This window comes from Lepidochelys kempii, chromosome 3, assembly GCF_965140265.1.
Source record: "Lepidochelys kempii isolate rLepKem1 chromosome 3, rLepKem1.hap2, whole genome shotgun sequence".
NCBI lineage: Eukaryota > Metazoa > Chordata > Testudines > Cheloniidae > Lepidochelys > Lepidochelys kempii.
In genome coordinates, this window is record NC_133258.1 from 157,007,015 (window position 1) to 157,024,146 (window position 17,132).

Here is a 17,132-nt window from a genome sequence, read left to right on the forward strand (position 1 = left end):
TTCCCCAGCCCCTCCCTCTGTTAAGATTTTGGAAGAGGGAATGAATTTTGTATTCTTGTTGAGTGTAACCATCAGGTAAACTTGCCCATTACTAAGTGATATTGACATACACAGAGGAAGCTCCCTTTAGACATTCACCCTCGCTGCTAGAGTTGAGTTCTGTTGAACTTTAGCCACCCTGCACTTCAGTATATTGAATGGCATCAGCTACAGCACCTCTGAGCTTTTTGATTAGTTCAGTCTGTTCCACTGTAATTAAACCTGTTTTCAGCAGTAGTCAGTTACTAACTTCCTTGCTTTTCAGTGAGATGTCCTTGGCAGGCTCCTGGAAATAGGGTTCTATTTTTCTAACCTGCATCTATGATGGGGGTATTTGGCCCTTCTAGATCTTAATCTCAAGCAAAGCTGCAAATTTGGCATGCAGCCCACCAGGTCCGTCCTTTAGTGGGGGGAATTTTCTCCATATCCTCATGCAGTTAACTTGAAGATGCTGGACTTGGTGTTGTGGCCTTAGGCCAATCATCAAAGAGCCTGTTGGCTCTAATCTGTTCCTGGTGGAGGTTGGTGACTGAACACTTGTATTCCTATCTTGACAGTAGCCTCAGTCGGCACATGACCAGGATTCATCACTGAATTGGTCCATTGGTTAGATCATTAGCTTCCCTGGCCTAGAGTGAGTACTGACAGGGAGCACAACATGAATGCTGATCAATGTCCCCCAGTGAAGTCCTGAGATGGGTTAAGTAAACCTGCACCTCCTGGGTCTCTCCCAGAAATGACCACCTGGGCACAGTTCATTGGTGACATGGCCAAAGCAGGGCTCAAAGGGGGGACCTAAGGAATTCATCCAGTCCATGACCAAGTAAACCTAGACCATCCCTGATAGCTGTTTGTCCAACCTGTTCTTAACCTCCAATGATAAGCTTCTAAAGGTAGTTAAGCTCTGGAATAGGGATTCCACAACCACCTTTGTAATTAGAACATTTTTCTTAACAGCTAACCTAAGTTTCCCTTGCTGAAAATTAAGCCCATTACTTCCTGTCCTATTTTCAGTGGACATAGAGAACAGTTAAGGACTGTTACAAAGAACATAATTGAACATAATTGAAGTCTTACCTCCCCACTCTTTTCTCAAAACTAAACATGCCCAAGTTTAACCTTTCCTCATAGGTTTATTAAGACTAACTTTATCATTTTTGTTGCTCCTGTCTAGCCTCACATCTTTCCTTAAGTATGGCCCCCAGAACTGGATGCAGTCCTTCAGCTAAGGCCTCACCAGTACCAAATAGGTGGGACAATTATGTCTTACATACAACATGCCTAAGAATACACTCTAGAATGTTTGCCTGTGCAGTTTGTTATCCACTTTAATCATCCCCAATCCTTTTAGCAGTAGCATCAGCTAGTCAGTTATTTCCCATTCTGTAGTGATGCATTTAATTTTTCCTTTTTAAGTATAGTACTTAGAACTTGTCTTTATTGAATTTCAGTCAAGTTCTACCCTAACCAGAACAATTGTGGCCAATGGGCCATTCCATAACCTGTGTGGGTTTGATCCTGTAGGCCTAGCTTCACATATACCCTCTCTAGTTTTCACTCTTGGCCAATGGCACTGTCTGAAAGAGCCTCTTTTCCCAATGCCTGGGCACAAGGTTCAGAGCTTTACTCCCCTCCCCACAGCTGTGAGTGTCTTAGGGAGGGGCTATACAGATTCAAGGGAAAAAGCAAAAACAGCAGCAGCATTGTGCTTAGACTTCATACTAGCTGCTTGGCTCTTCAGCACTGGGGAACCCCTGCTACTCAACACCCATGTTCTGGCTTGAGCTGATGGTGGCTGTGGCATCTGTGAATGGATAGGACAGGCTTTGTGGTTTGGCCTCCACTCTTCTCCCTGAAAGCTGTCATCTTTAGGAGGAAAGACCATCTCAAGTTTATAGCAGAGAAACAGAGGTGCTGTTTCCTAGAGAAGAGGTTCTCAGAGATTGCAAACGGTCAGGTCAAGGATGTGAAAGTGTCCACCCTTGAGCAAATTCCTATATTTTGAGCACCTTTGCTAGCTAAACTACAGTGAGAGGCACCAATACAAATTCCAGATCAGTATAAAATAGCCTGGACTTTCTTCTGGCCAGGGCTTGAAGTCAGGCATGAACACTGGGTCACCCTTGTGTCAAGAGGGTTTTCCAGGGCACTGTGTTACAACAGTCAAGATGTATAATCCCATGATGCTGCTGGGGGACTTGAGGAGTGAATGAGCCCAGGAGGGCTAGAGCCTGAGCTCTGATCATCAGTGCTCCAACAAAGCCAGTCTTCACCTTCTACTGGAATTTATCCTTATGGTGAATCCTGCATTCTCTAACTTACTGACCTTGTCCTAGCCCAGGTATCCCACAGGAGACACTGCCTTTGCTCTAAGCTAGATGTGAGCACCTCCAGCATTACATGTAGTAATAGACAATGGGTCTCTAATTAGTCACAAGAATCTGATCAAACTCTCCATTTTGAATGTACCTACCAATGTTAAAAAAAAACCACCTATAACACAGTTGACTTTTGAGCCAATTCACCACATACCCTGAATGCATTAGCTCTCACTGTATTGCTTGAATGTTGCTTTAATCATTCTCTGCTACAAGGTCACCTGGTCCTAGTTCCTTGTGAGCTTTTTGTACTTCTTAATGCTAATATAAGCCTTTAACATCTAAATATTTCACTTCCTCTGATATTAGAAGAGCCAGGTCTTGACTTTCATGAGCTTTAAAGCCTTCAGTAATTAAAAATTCTCCTTCTCTCCACACACCACCACCTACAATTGACACTTCAGCAAACTACAAGCATAGCAACGTATAGTGAATTCAGAGAGTTAAGAGAGATTTGGAGATAAGGGGTACAAAAGACTATGGTAGGAATATCTGTTCTGTACATAGGGCTGCTGCCATCAGTGATCAAAGAAAAAGTACTACATGCTACAGAACTAGAGTAAAAGCCAGTCTTCTTGTTTATATCAGTGTGCAGGGGCTAATCACTGTTGGCCTGTGTACAGGAAGATTACTGCACTGGCCAGTAGACAACAGAATCAATAAGATTTACACTTTTCTAGTATATCCTCTAAACTCACTGGTTTATCAGGTTTTTTTTTTTTTTTTAAATCAAGCAGGCTGTAACTTCCATGTGAAGCAATTTCCATATTGGAAAAAAGGTTAAATTAGACACAAATAGGATTAAACTCCTACACACTTTTTTTATAGTCTGCAGGAGAGGTAAACTTTGTACACTTACCAGATTACAGAAGGCTGGATAAATGCAAAACCGAGGGACGGGGCATATTCCATCTTCATGTTTACGAATTCTGTGTTTAGTGCCTGTGAAGTACTAGCAGATAGGCCCAATTCTGTTTAACAGTCAGCCGAGTGTATTGAAAGTCTAAAATACACATCCACCCATTGCCTTTTCCCATCCTGGGCAGACCAACAAGCTGACAGCTGTTCAGTTTCAGTGTTGACCCTACTCCATTTGATCCTGCTGGGAAGTAATTCCCTTTCAAAGCACCCAGTACCATCCAGACACAGCAGAACGGCACCACTGGCTTTAGTTAAAGCATTAATGCAAGGGGAAGTTTTTCCTCCATGTGTCTGGGAAGGAAGGATGGAATGTGTCCACTCCAAGAGGCTGGTAATAAGGTGACATTCAAATCCATTACCAGGCCATGGAGACTGAAAAAGGCACTGATAGAAGTGATTCTTTTGCAAGATGACATTGCCCTTCCAGGAAAGAATGGAAGAAATACTAGAAAAGGTTCTCTGACCCTTCTCCTCCAGGCCCAGTTTCTTCTATTCATACTGTAAAAGAGTCTCTCTAATTGCATGTTGCCACTTGCTGTTCTTTCACCCTGGTCATGGGAAGCAGAGGAGATGGAATAACTGCAGGCAGAAGCCCTCTGCACAAGCACTTTTTTATTGAAATCAGTAAGTCATACAGATACAAGAATTGTACAAAACCCTAACAAGCTACGTTTGCTAGTCTGACTCCAATTCTTTAAAACTGTGCATTTGGCTATAAACATGTAGTACACATTTCAGCAAAAGCTTGAAATGCCCATAAGAGGATAAGAGAATCCCAGAGTATGTTTCCCCCTTCCCTCAAACTCTGCACTGGAGGGCACAGACAGGAAGGCAAAGAGACTAGTTTCTTTGCTGGGACTCTAACAAGCCAAGAAGTGTTGGGGCTTTGGCCATCAGGGGAGCCGATACATACCAGCGAGGGAAGATTCCCACTATTCGTGCTTATGCACAGCTCCTTTGCTTATACATTCAACTCAAAATTAAAAAACGACTGACTGACTTTCTGAGCAGGCGTTCTCTGTGGATATATTTAAATATAAATGTTGGCACCCCTTGCATCAGATATTTTAATTCTTTGCTTCCTAGTTTTAGCTTGCAAGCCGAAGACAGAAAGGGAGGCAGAAGGCATAAAATTTCATCCTATGTGTACACATCTTACATTATATCCCTGTCAGTAAAATCCAGGCTTCTCCAACTGCCACCATTCATCTTACAAAACAGGAGTCTGTTGTAGGTTACCAGGTATGTTACTCTATAATTCACAGTATGAAAACCATTCAAATTCCACTTTAGCAAAAAGAAAGGGGTGGGGGGGGGAGTATTTTTTAAAATGATTTTCAGAGAATTATAAACAGGTTTCAATACAAACTAGTCCTGGTTTTGTTCTAACTCTCCTCTCAACCCCACCAAACACATTATAAAAACCCAACCACAGTATGCAGCCACCACCAATGTTAAAAATGCACTAGAGATAGTAGGCTGGTGCTTTGAACAGTGTGGAAGAACACAGCAGACTAAGCCCCACCACCTCAGGAGGACACAATTTCTGTAAGCCATGGGAATCTAATGGCAGAGTCTAGGACAGACGCTGTGTTAAAGAAAGACTTTGTCCTTGTGAAACAAACATTGAACTTCCAGCACACAGGCTGCTACATCTCGAGATGAGAATGTGGGGATGTGACAGACTACATTGCTCTTTGCTAGATACAGTATGATTGGGCCTTAAGAACGAGACACTTAGTTCATCTTCACTACTGCTCCTGCTCCTTGGCCCTCTTGCTCCAGTATTTGCTATAGGCCTCCTGGAACATGTTTTTGCAGCAGATTTTGGCCTTCAGTTTGGAGCATATAAGGAAAGAGCCCCCCATCTTCCGGTGGAGAGAGTAGGTCTCCTCTGGCGGAGGGACAAGCCGATGCTTCAGCATGACCGGGATCAAACCATGGATCTTTTCTGTGGTGCTCTGGGTGCCGAAGTCAAATGGCTCCTCAGACGCAAAAGCCTCTCCCAGGATGAGAACAGCTTCTAAGTGGGCATTTTCCATCTCCTGCCCAAAAACAAAGAGGAGTCAATAACACACAAGGATGACTCCAGCACCAGCTGCTTTTAACAGAGGAAAAGACCAGGGGGCTAGCACTCAGTAGTAGGCAAGGGAAAGGTGGTGCCCTGCCTGAGGTAAAGTTCAGTCTCCAGCACAGAGACCCGGAGAAACTCTAGAGTTGTTCACTTACAGCTGTATTAGAGTCTCACAGGAGACCTCTGGCCATTGAGTTACAAGATCTCAAGAGACTGTGCAACATGGAGGATTCAGCTGGGATAATGGGAGGGAGTCACCAGGAGGAATGCAGAGTTGTGCACTAAGGACACTATTTACAGGTGTATTCATGCCCTGGGAAAAGGGATACAGATTCTTACTCTGCCCTGGGGCATGTGTGTGGGGCTCTCATCAAAGCCCGTGCTGCACAGATATAAAACATGAAAGTGGCTTTGTTGCAGCAAAGGAAGCGAAGGGAGAAGCTTGGATAAAATACATCCTGGCTATAGCCAGTGCTGTAGTTTTCCTCATTTCTAGCTCGATTTGAAGAGAGGCTGAATTAGCAGTGTCACAGAAATCCTGTATCCTTTCCTTCCCGCTGCCAACCCCAAGAGTGCAGCTTTCATGGATTGTCGCTAGCTTTTCCCTATTACAGGATCTACAGAACATCAGACCCAAGAGCTCTGCAGCCGGCCAGCAATAATAGGGGAGGATTCCATTCCATACCTTGACTTCATAACCAGTAAGGAATTTCATTTCTATCGACTTCCTCAAAACTGTCTCTCTGTCCTGATCTGCAGCCGCCTTTATTACCTGAACAGGAAGAACACCATCAAACAAGGAGACAGGAGTCTTGCATTCAACATGCCTTTATGCTTCTAAGCAGTTGCAGCAGCATCTGCTATCAAGCAGCCTGATTAGGTTCACACTCTTCCTTGCCCCTCCCCCAACTGCTTTGCAGATTGCATGGCACCAATCTGGAAGATAACCAGTTTCAGAATTATTTGCAGAAACACATCTGCTGCAAAAAAGCCTTTCCTAGCAGGACTGTACTCAGTGGCCCACAAAACAAGTGGCCTGGCTTCCTGTGGAACTCTAGAACCGAACCTTGCTTGGGGCACCAGCAGTTTTAGGAGAGATGGCAAGCCCCAGCTATTTGGACTTATTTTATGAAGTGCAGAATTCAGTGCTCTGATAAAGGAATGGACATGTAATTAAAGTGGCTTAGTGATATTAATTGGCTTTGTCACGCAATTTATAAGCAGGCTGAAGTTACAGGAGATGAGCAGAGTATGAAATGCTCCAAGTCCATGCATTTCACCCATATCGCTGAATTCCCAGCAGGCAGAAAGGTACCGTGTCCTTTAAAATAAGCACTACTGCTCAGATCTTCCAGAAAGCAATATTTCAATTCACTGCAGTAGGGTTTGTGCGTGTTGAGGAATCAATGAAAGAGACTGGAACTTCAGGAGAGAAGTCACTGTGGCAGCCAAGTCCTTATCACATAACTATTATATAGCAGGACAGCAGCTCAACTGCAGCCACACTTGTCTGCAGTAGCCAACTGTAGGTTCCCCCATTCCCCAAGCTGGAGACAGACACAAGACTAAGAGTTCAGGGAGCACAAAGTAACTGGGATGGGATGGGGAGGTGTTGTTTCCTCCCTGAGACCTGTGGGGCCAAATTCCACTCTCAAGAACACTCCAGTAGAGTGGAGTTACACAGGGGAAACCCAGGGCAGGACTTGGACCTTTACAGAGCAGCAGCCTCAGCCTCCTTGTTTGTGATGTAAACTTACAACAGGACAACTGGGATATCAGCAGGTTTGTAAGGGAGACAGGTGAATCTAAGAGAAGGGGGCAAAGCTGTGTCATGATCTCCTTCAACCTGCCCCAGGCCAGGTTTCCTCCCAAGAGTAGATTCAGCTGCAAACAGAAGTGCACCTCAAACATGCAAGATCTTGAGACCTGACAGAGCCTTGAGTTAAGCAGGGCTGTGCAAGTGACACTATTCTCCCTAGCGCAACAAGGCAGTGTGTGCAGCTGGAGTCCTCACCTCAATGTACAGGTCAGTGAAGTCCTCGTCAAACCCACGAGATGCACCGAAGTCCAGCAGGGCCACCTGGATATGGATAAATGCTTCTGCATTATACTAGAAACCACTGCAAAAGAGCGCAGCCTGGCATGGGAAGCCTATGGCAGTGGTTTCATTTAGCTCAATTGTCACAAGTCACCTGGGGCTGGAGGTTGGTCCAAAGCATCTGAATTTCCACTTAACTCCCTCCTTACTGGTTATGATTGGCAACATTAAACCCAGTAACATATTCACACTATATGGCACATTAGAGAGTCATTCCTAGGCACATACATATGCTCAGACAGCAGAGGAGGCAGCACCTATGATATCTGATGGGTTTGTATCTCCCACACCAATGAGTTCTACTCTGGAGCACATCAGCATAGAACCTTGCTTCAAGCATTTACAAACGTGGAATTCAGCCAGCCCCTAGCACCAATACCATTTCCAAACCTACCTGACAAGGGCACAGATATATGCAGCAGCCAGACCCCTGGAGCATGAGGAAAGAAATTCTGACCATACAGGATCACCTCACTAGATATCAATATGTTTAGCACAGTACAAATGGCAAGCATTTGACTGAGGTGTCCCTTGCTCAATAATACCTTAACTGTTCTTATGGTAGAGAATACACATGGTTGTGATTTTTCAGGGACAGGTTTCAGTAAAGTCAGAATAGACCCAGAGTCTTAGGAGACTGGTCCTGGGTACGGGGCAGAGTGGGTGTGCAGCCAGGGTAAAAGGGACCCGTTCTCCCCCCACCATCAGCTGATGAGGAATGACAAAAGAGGCAGATTCCATCAGCATGGCTGGATAGCAGCAATGTTCATTCTCAGCCCTTTGAGGAAGCAAAATGAGACATCCTTTGATATATCCCATTATGCTTCCTTGTTTGTAATGAAGCTGGACGACATGTAAAAACTGGTGCCCTACCCATGCAGAGGTCTTCCGAGGGTGCTGGCAAGACAGCTGGTTCTGCTGGCACCTCTGCCTACTGTGACCGGAAGTTTCACTTTTAGGAGACAGCGGTCAATGGAACTGGGGTATGTAAGATCTTACTCCCTCCTCCCACTAGAAAGCCTTAGACTCCAGCATAAGCATATTGCTACTGAGGAGCATGGTACAACATTGCTTCACACAATGTAACAAAGGGCCAGAGTCCCAGCTCTTTAGAGGTCATTGAAATAAGCCTACTTGTTCCCCCAACAGACTGCAGTGTTGTGAAGACCTCACACCCCTTTTTGAAAGATAACCCACTATGGCACCACAACCCCTGCCTACCTTTGGTCTGAAAGAGAAGGATCTATAAAAGAGGCTCAATAGGAGACTATTTAGCTTTGGGAGTGGGGAGAGTGTCAAACAAAAATTCCTGCTTAGTATAGGACTTGCTGGGCTTACCTTGTGCAGCTGAGGGTCATAAAAGAAGTTAGACCAGTTCGGATCAGTCTGCATGAACCTGAATTCAAACAGCTCCCGCAGGCACAAAATCAGAATGTTGGAGCAGATCTTTGGAAGCACAATGAGGAAGACAGAAAATGGGTGAGGAAAGCAGCAAGTCACAGCTATCGAAGTCAGACACACCACCCGCCCCAGATTTAAGCACACAGGAACTACATCAGCAACTGGCCAGGGCAGGTGCTGAGGGAGTAACAGTGTGGTACCACTGCTTCTGCTGGTGCTGAGACACATCTGAACTATTCTCCCCCAGGCACAGAACACCCACCGACCTCAAGCCACCAGTGGGAGGTCTGTGCAGGAAGCTGCTACAGAACCACATGCCTCATTTAACACTTGCACTTGTCTAGCTGGCCTGCTGACAAGAGGCTAGAGGCCCCATTACGGCTGACTCCTCATGGCAATTTCTCATCTCCCTCAAGTGCCGATTACTGTTCTTTTAGAGTCAAAGGTAGCATGTGCAAGCATACATGCCCAACACATGCCCAGGCCCCTGTTGTCTACTTAGGCCCCTCTTTTTCCTAAAAAGTGAAGCTTTTAATAAAGTTATGGAAAATTCAGCATGAGCATTTATTCCCCCACCTAGCTGCTCCCAGTCCCAAAGGCTCCACAGGAGACAATGAAAGGAAGTCCTCGTTTTCCGCAGGTGTGGTGATCCCTTGCTAACTGCTGGAGTCAGAGAACCTCGATGCAAAATTCTACACTAGTGCTAACTGTAAGACACAGACTTTCTGGCTGACTGGAGGTTAGCATCAGCACCCTACCAGTCCCCATGTAGTGAGATACACTCCTCTTGCTCAGGACACAGCACACACAATATCTGTACTATGCTTTCCTTGCTGATTAGAAGAAAGTTTGCTAAGTGGTAGTTGCAGACAGCAGCCTCCAGAGGGCATGAACATGGGTGGGTGGGGAGAGATCGATCATCACTGCAGGTACGTGAATAGACAGTTCCTTTCAGTTCTGCTGGCCTGCCCAGCTTTTACAGGATTTACCATCTCTCACAGAAAGTCTCTCCCTGGTGTCCCCAGGGCAGTAAGGGGAGCTCTTTACAATGCAAGGAGATCCAACAGTGCAGAGATTGGGGAGGCCAGTGGAGCAGCAATTATAGTTCACCCTTGTGAAAGAATCCTATAGAGCTTAGTCAGGATGAAATCTACAAAGTTCTATAGACATTTAACAGGGCTCTCAAGAAGTTATCCTTAAAAACCTAAGGAAGTAATAGGGAACGAGACTATCAGCGTTGTGAACCTTACGTAGAATGCTGCAATATAGAGTTTTCTATACGATTGCTCAAAAAGAACCTATAGAAAGGGTCTCGCTCTAAAATCCTACAGGATTCTTTTATAGAGAGGCAATTGTGTCAGAGCCCGTTTAACAGAGAAACGCCCTCTAGTCACAATGGCAGCATCACTACCTGCTTATTCTGAAAATCTTTAGCTTGCATCCAGCTATTGTCCAGTGCTGGATAGAAGGCAACAGGTTTTAAACACCCCATCCAAGAGTAATAATGCAACACTGAACACAAGCCGAAACTAGTGCAAGACAGTCATATTTGGGCCAAGAGGACATGGGTTAGAGAGTCACTAAGTCAACCACTTGGACACTGTGCAGAGTGAGAGACAGACCCCACATCATCTCCATTTGTAAGTGGGAAATGCTTTGTCATCAGGTGGGCTATTAAAAAACCTTCACCAAACAGCCACATTATCACGAATGACAAGCTCAACAATCAAACAGCCCAGGCAACTGGATCTGGCACAGCTCCAAGTACAGTGTGTTGCTGGGATCTGTTTATCTATAGGAACATACTCTGTGCACTTCCTCAGTGACCTGCTAACAGCTGATAGCTCACACCAGTCCATAAACAACTCAATCCAAATACCAGGGCAGTTATTTCTGCTAACTGAGCAGCAGCCAGAGCTGCCTGCCCTGCTGTAACTCTCCATCCCTTGCTATATTCAGCACTGATGCCTTCACATCCCTTGCTTCCCCTCCCCTCTGCTTGTTTACTGAAAGGTACTTTTCCAATACCCTTGTGCTGCACAAGCCAATCCAGCCAGGGAAGCTATGTTTGACTGCTAATGCAATGGGAAGCGATGCATTTCTGTGCTCTTGTTCCAAGAGAGCAACTGCAAGCAAAGAGCCCCTCTCAACAAGCAGGGAACCTCTCCCAAGGTCAGGTCCCCCTTGAGAGGTAGAGAAGAGGGGCTGTCTCTCATTAGGGTAGCAATACAGCATGCTGCTTCAACTGTATAGTGATACACAGCACAACAGAAAGTCTAAAAGAGCTGGGGGGCCAGGACATGCCCATAGACGTCTTCTTGGACAATCAAGGCTCTACTGCCATTTACTCCCCCAGCCCATAGAGAAGGACCATTCTCTTTGTAATAATGCATAAAGTTTACAGGGCCTAAACTCAATCACAGACCTTGCAAGAATCAACCACCATTACAATCCATACAAGCCCCACCAATTATAATCGAAAGCTGCCTCTCTTGAGAGAGCACAGAAAGAGTCAGTGTTCCCCTGCCCTAGCAGCTCTCCCTCCACCTTGCACTTTGTAGTGACCAAGTCAGTGTCACAAACGAAGGCCCCAAGACAGTGACCAAGCAAACACGGCTCCCTGCACAGCTCCCAGCGACAGCAGTGCTGGTGTAATACCTCATTCCGGATTTCCTGGCTCAATCCTTCTGCTTGGTCCAGCGGGAACCCAGACACCAGATCCGTGGTCAAGACATGCTGGCTGCACAGCTCATCCACTACATCAGGGACGTAAAAGAAAGGGTGATCCTTCAACAGCTCCCTGGGGACAGCAAGGAAAGAGTTAGGAGATCCCAAGGAGGCAGTCACTTCTGCAGCATTGCAAATACAAAGTCTCCTTACAAGCAGAGACCAGCTGCCTACAGGTCACCCAAATGCCCTGCACCAGCACCACCTGGGGTCCCCAGCTCCTGCAATGTGGGATAGGGAGAGAGGAATCCCTCACATTCAACAGTAGAAACCACTCCAGCTGGTTCAAGCCACTGATGGCTCTGAAAGAAGACTCCATCTAATCCCAGCCAGGACTGTGGTTACTAGAATTGCTCGGAGCTCCCCGGAAATGGGGGAACCCACCAAATTCTCTTTTCTCTGCCTGATAGAGTTCAGACTGCATGCAGAAGCAAGGCTGGCAGTGAAGGCAATAAGGGTGACACCTGCTGCCACTGGGGATGGAAACATCTCATTACTGGGAACTCCTCCCCCCGTCCCAACAGGAGAGCACATGTGTAGCGCAGCGGGGTGCCTGGAGAGGGCGCCCCCTGCAGGGGTACCAAGTAGGCACAGGACTGAAAAGAGCAGGGAATGCAGGGGCAATTTAAAAAAAGAACCAGATGACACTGTCATGAGGACACAAGCCTTTAAACCTTAGCTACCCCAAGGAGCCCAGATGGCCCCCTTGGCAAATGCCGTGTACACTGCAGAGCCAGCCAGCAGCTCTTCCCAGGGACAAAGCGGGGCACCAAGGGAAAGAGGAGGTTGTCTCCCATCTCTCCTCCACATAAAACAGTGAGTGCACTCCACAGAAGGGCAGCTGGAGACAAGGGAAGCAGAGCTGTGCTCTTAGCATCAAACACCTGAATGCGCACTGGGCTGAGAAGTCTGAAGGGAGGCATTTACTGTGTCAAAGAATACGAGCGCATTTCTACCACCAGGCCAGGAGTGCCCAGCAGGCAAAAGAGCAATTCAGTCCTGCCTCAGCAGCTGGCAGGACCCCTCCCCAGGTAGCCAACAGGCAGTTTCATCAATTGTGCCCTGGATCAGAGGGAGCATCAGCTGCTGCCTTGCTCCTAGCTGGGCACCACTGGGTGTCCAACCAACAAAACCAGCTCCAAAAGCAGGGAGCTACACTGGGGATGACTGGGAGCATTTTACACTCCCGCAATCTTAAAGAACTACCCTTTCCCCCTGTGCCCACCCATCTCCTGCCCCCATGGCACACCCAAGAACTTCTGGGAGTCAAGACCACTGCAGAAGCCCTAGCACCAGGAGTTAAATAATGGGGTCCCTCCTCCCAACATCATGCACCAGGGGGAGAAGCGTCGGAGGGCACCACTGTGAACGCACTTGAATTTTTTAGCACAGGCAGCTTCTCTCTTGTAATCACACTCCATGGCCAATTCTCTATTCAGAACTTCAATCATGTGCTCATGAAACAGACCTAGAAACAGAATTGCAGAAGGAAGATGATCTTTAGGCACTCTCAGGCATAGGAAATGCTTAGTGGTTCAGTAAGGAGCAAGCCACTGGCTGAGAAGAGAACTTGCAAGGCAAACAGCTTGGAGCCAAGGCAACGCAGCCTCTCCAAGTGGCTCACATTTCGGATTCTATGATTAATCACAGTGACCAAGTTTTCACTCTCATTCCTCAGTCTCTGATCAGAAAAAGCAACTTATGTTCACCAGGCCAGCGAGGGCTGGGATTGTATTGAGGGCTGGGATTGTATTGTGGGCCACGTAGGCAGGACCCTGTTCCCCAGGTGCCAGACAGGATAATTCCTCTCACTCAGCAGTAACCCTTTCAAATACACTTGTAGCAGCAACAGCAGCATGTACAGAAATCCCACCCAGCTCTCCAACTACTGCAACAGTGGGAGGGGTGGGGGGGGAAGAGGAGGAGGAGATGCATATGCCCTTATCAGGGATCACACATTTGTATTTCAGGTTCAGGAGAAGGGTCTGACCATGGTCATTTTCATCCCTGTCATCTTCACCTCCATAGCTGGAGAGAGCAGGAAATGAGCACAGAGTTGTAGGACATGAAGGAGAATGGATTTTGCTGAACCCTGGGATTTGTGATGGCAAATAATAGGCATTAAAGAGACATTCCATAAGCCAATGTCTACGCTGCACACGCACAGGCCCAGGAAGTCACCAGAAGCAAGTTTCCCCAGACACTGCTCAAGCTAGGCAAGAGTCCCAGCAGGTCCCCCATGCACAAACAGGCAGAGAAAGGGGTGGCCTTGTACACTCCCTATTAAGCATACATCCCTCCCCTGGCACAGGCACCCCCGCCCGGGATGGTTTCTACATGGGGCTCCCCAGCCAAATAGGTATTTGATTATTAAAGCATTTAAAGGCAAAACACACCCATCAGGCACAGACTCCACACCAGGAAAGCTGGGCAGAGGGAGAGTTCCCTGTGCTGATGCTAGTGAAATGACTCGTGTCTGTTGCACATGGGCATGCAGTGCTCTCTTCTGGAGCATGCAGCATTTCCAAATGGAGTCCTCCTCCCAGGTGCTGTTGCTGCCTAGTCTAGATTGGCAGTTTCTCTGGAGAATGAAAAATCTGTGTCCAGAGACTAACAGTACCACGTGCCATGGCCTTTCCCCACCCAGAAAGAGCTCGATGGGATGTTCTCTTTTACATAATTTGCCTCTTTGGCTAAGGCTCTGATTGTGGGAGCGCTAGGTTTCCAAAGGGCTCCACAGGGCCTGTTTTTGGCTTAAGGGACTTAGGAAGGGCACCCCTTTAAATGAAGAGTTTGTTCCCTCCCACAATCGGTTTAGGATGCTGGAAGAAAATGACCTGTGAAGGTCAGCTCAGTCTTTTTTTGGGGGTAACTATCCTAGAAGTCTGCTCAGACCTTAGTTTTTACCATGCCACAGACACAACCACGTCCACCACCTGGACTTGACCACATTTTTCAATCCAACCCAACCCTTCCCCTGTGAAACCGAGTCATTGTCACTGCCGCCACCTCCAGCTTGTGAGGTCAGAGCAACAGCAAATACACACACTGCTCCTGATATGCACCGCCTTCTGCTGCACTGCATTCGCACTGCGACACCTCCCCACGGACAGGAAGAGGAGAACCAACCCAAGCCCAAAAGCCCCCGGTTCTTTTCCCACCTGACCCAGACTAGGCATTTGTAGCTGAGTTTGGGTCAGGCTGCAGGGCTCTAAACCGTATGCCTGCATGACTAAGATCTTGGCTGTGCCAACCACAATGAGAAGACAGGTCTGGAGTGGCCCAAGCTCTTGATGTTTCTGATGGTGCAGCACTGAATAGGTGGTGGGGAGAGGCGATGCAAAGAGGCCCAGCACAGATGCCAATTGTTAAGGCGGTGGCTATGTAACCAAGGAGAAGTACTAGTAGGTGTCTGAACCATCTCTCCTCCTCCCAACCTTGCCTCACAGGACCCTGAGAGATGTTTCTCCCCTGGAAAGCTTCAGCCAGTGTGCCAGTTACTTTACCTTCTGGAAGAATGTTGCTCATGCTCAGGACAGTCATCAGATTGCTAACATCACTATTGATGCTCTGGGCTACACCAGGGTACTGCAGGAGAAGAAAGGCAAGGACAGCAATGAAGTCAGAACATTCCAGGATTAGTGCACCTTTAGGCTACTGCAGGACTCTCTACCATAATCAGAATGTCACTTACAATAGCCACCAATACCTCCCACCTCAAAAATACACCCAAGCAGAGCTTCCTATAACAAAAAGAAAAGGAGTACTTGTGGCACCTTAGAGACTAACCAATTTATTTGAGCATAAGCTTTCGTGAGCTACAGCTCACTTCATCGGAGGCATACTGTGGAAAATACAGAAGATGTTTGTTTTTATACACACAAATCATGAAAAAATGGGTGTTTATCACTACAAAAGGTTCTCTCCCCCCACCCCACTCTCCTGCTGGTAACAGCTTATGTGGACTCTCATAAGCTGTTACCAGCAGGAGAGTGGGGTGGGGGGAGAGAACCTTTTGTAGTGATAAACACCCATTTTTTCATGATTTGTGTGTATAAAAACAAACATCTTCTGTATTTTCCACAGTATGTATCCGATGAAGTGAGCTGTAGCTCACGAAAGCTTATGCTCAAATAAATTGGTTAGTCTCCAAGGTGCCACAAGTACTCCTTTTCTTTTTGCGAATACAAACTAACACGGCTGTTACTCTGAAATCTTCCTATAACACCAGAAGAGAGAAGACTAAGGACTAAGAAGTCCACTATGGACCTCACTACGTAAATCTATTACCTGGAAGGTAGTCAGACATATGACGATGGGCAACAGAACAAACACCTTAGAGAGAGCACCTTAGAATCTACCCTAATCTCCCTGCAAGTAAAATGACCAGTTAGGATTTACTGAAGTCCATTATTTATCCACAGAACAGAAGTGCATGGAGAGCAGCAGGGTAAGCATAACATGCCATGTGCTGACGTGCCCCAACCCTGAACTGGCGAGAGCCTGGATCAGTTTCCTCACCTGTTCAATATTTCACTTCTCTCTACACAGGACTGTCAAGAAGGGAGCCAATTCTACACTGTTTTTTGTGTTCTGAACACCTGTCAACTGGGAGTTGAAATGATACCATGATAACCTTCCATCACTATTAACTTGGCCTGAATTCAAACAAATGTCCTAGAAATGAAAGACTCTAGGTCACATCACCAATCCTCTAAGCCAGCCAGTATCCACAAAATATCCCCTGCTTACAAAAGGAGCCCACAAACACAACGACCAACCCAGGTGGAGACAGATCACAGAGGGAAACATCAAGACTTGCACATATGGCTTAAGATCTGTATCAAGAGGACATTTAATTCATCTAGATCAGTGGTTTTCAAACTTTTTTTCTGGTGACCTAGTTGAAGAAAACTGTTGATGCCCACAACCCAATGGAGCTGGGGATGAGGGGTTAGGGGTGTGGGAGGGGCTCAGGGCTGGGACAGAGGGTTGCGGTGCGGCAGGTTGAGGGCTCTAGCTGGGGCTGGGGAGTGTGGGAGGGGCTCAGGAAGAGGGTTGGGGTGCAGGGTGAGGGCTGTGGGGTAGGGCTGCGAATGAGGGGTTCAGGTGTGGGAGGGGGCTCTGGGCTGGGGCAAGGGATGAGGGGTTTGGAGTGCAGGACGGGGCTCCGGGTTTGGGGGCAGGGAATTGGGACACGGGTTTACCTCCATCGGCTCCTGGTCAGTGGTGCAGCCGGGGTGCAGAGGCAGGCTTCCTGCCTGTCCTGGCACTGCAGACTGTGCTGCCCCCAGGAAGCGGCCAGCAGCAGGTCCACCTCCTAGGCGGAGGCATGCAAGCAGTTCCACATGGCTCTCGCCCACAGGCACCACGCCCCCAGCTCCCATTGGCTGGGAACAGGCTAATGGGAGAGCAGAGCCAATGCTCAGGGCAGGGGGCAGTGTGCAGAGCCTCGTAGCCGCACTGCCTAGGAGCCGGACCTGCTGCTGGCCAC

The 17,132-nt window shown here is 47.3% G+C and overlaps 1 protein-coding gene across 7 annotated transcripts in view; it reads right to left on the minus strand.

The window, feature by feature from the left end:
* COQ8A (coenzyme Q8A) overlaps window positions 1-17,132 on the minus strand; it is a 124,540-nt gene that overhangs the window by 39,410 nt on the left and 67,998 nt on the right. For 5 of the 7 annotated variants that reach the window (XM_073338678.1, XM_073338677.1, XM_073338676.1 and 2 more), the window contains 7 exons: window positions 15,145-15,226; window positions 13,013-13,106; window positions 11,570-11,711; window positions 8,849-8,956; window positions 7,427-7,492; window positions 6,098-6,184; window positions 3,931-5,383 (listed from right to left, as the gene is read on the minus strand). In XM_073338678.1, the coding sequence (XP_073194779.1) occupies window positions 5,090-5,383; window positions 6,098-6,184; window positions 7,427-7,492; window positions 8,849-8,956; window positions 11,570-11,711; window positions 13,013-13,106; window positions 15,145-15,226 (873 nt within the window). In that variant the 3' untranslated portion in view covers window positions 3,931-5,089. Of the gene's footprint in view, window positions 1-3,930; window positions 5,384-6,097; window positions 6,185-7,426; window positions 7,493-8,848; window positions 8,957-11,569; window positions 11,712-13,012; window positions 13,107-15,144; window positions 15,227-17,132 lie in introns of those variants that run through there. The other 2 variants (XM_073338683.1, XM_073338682.1) reach the window with 1 other exon arrangement.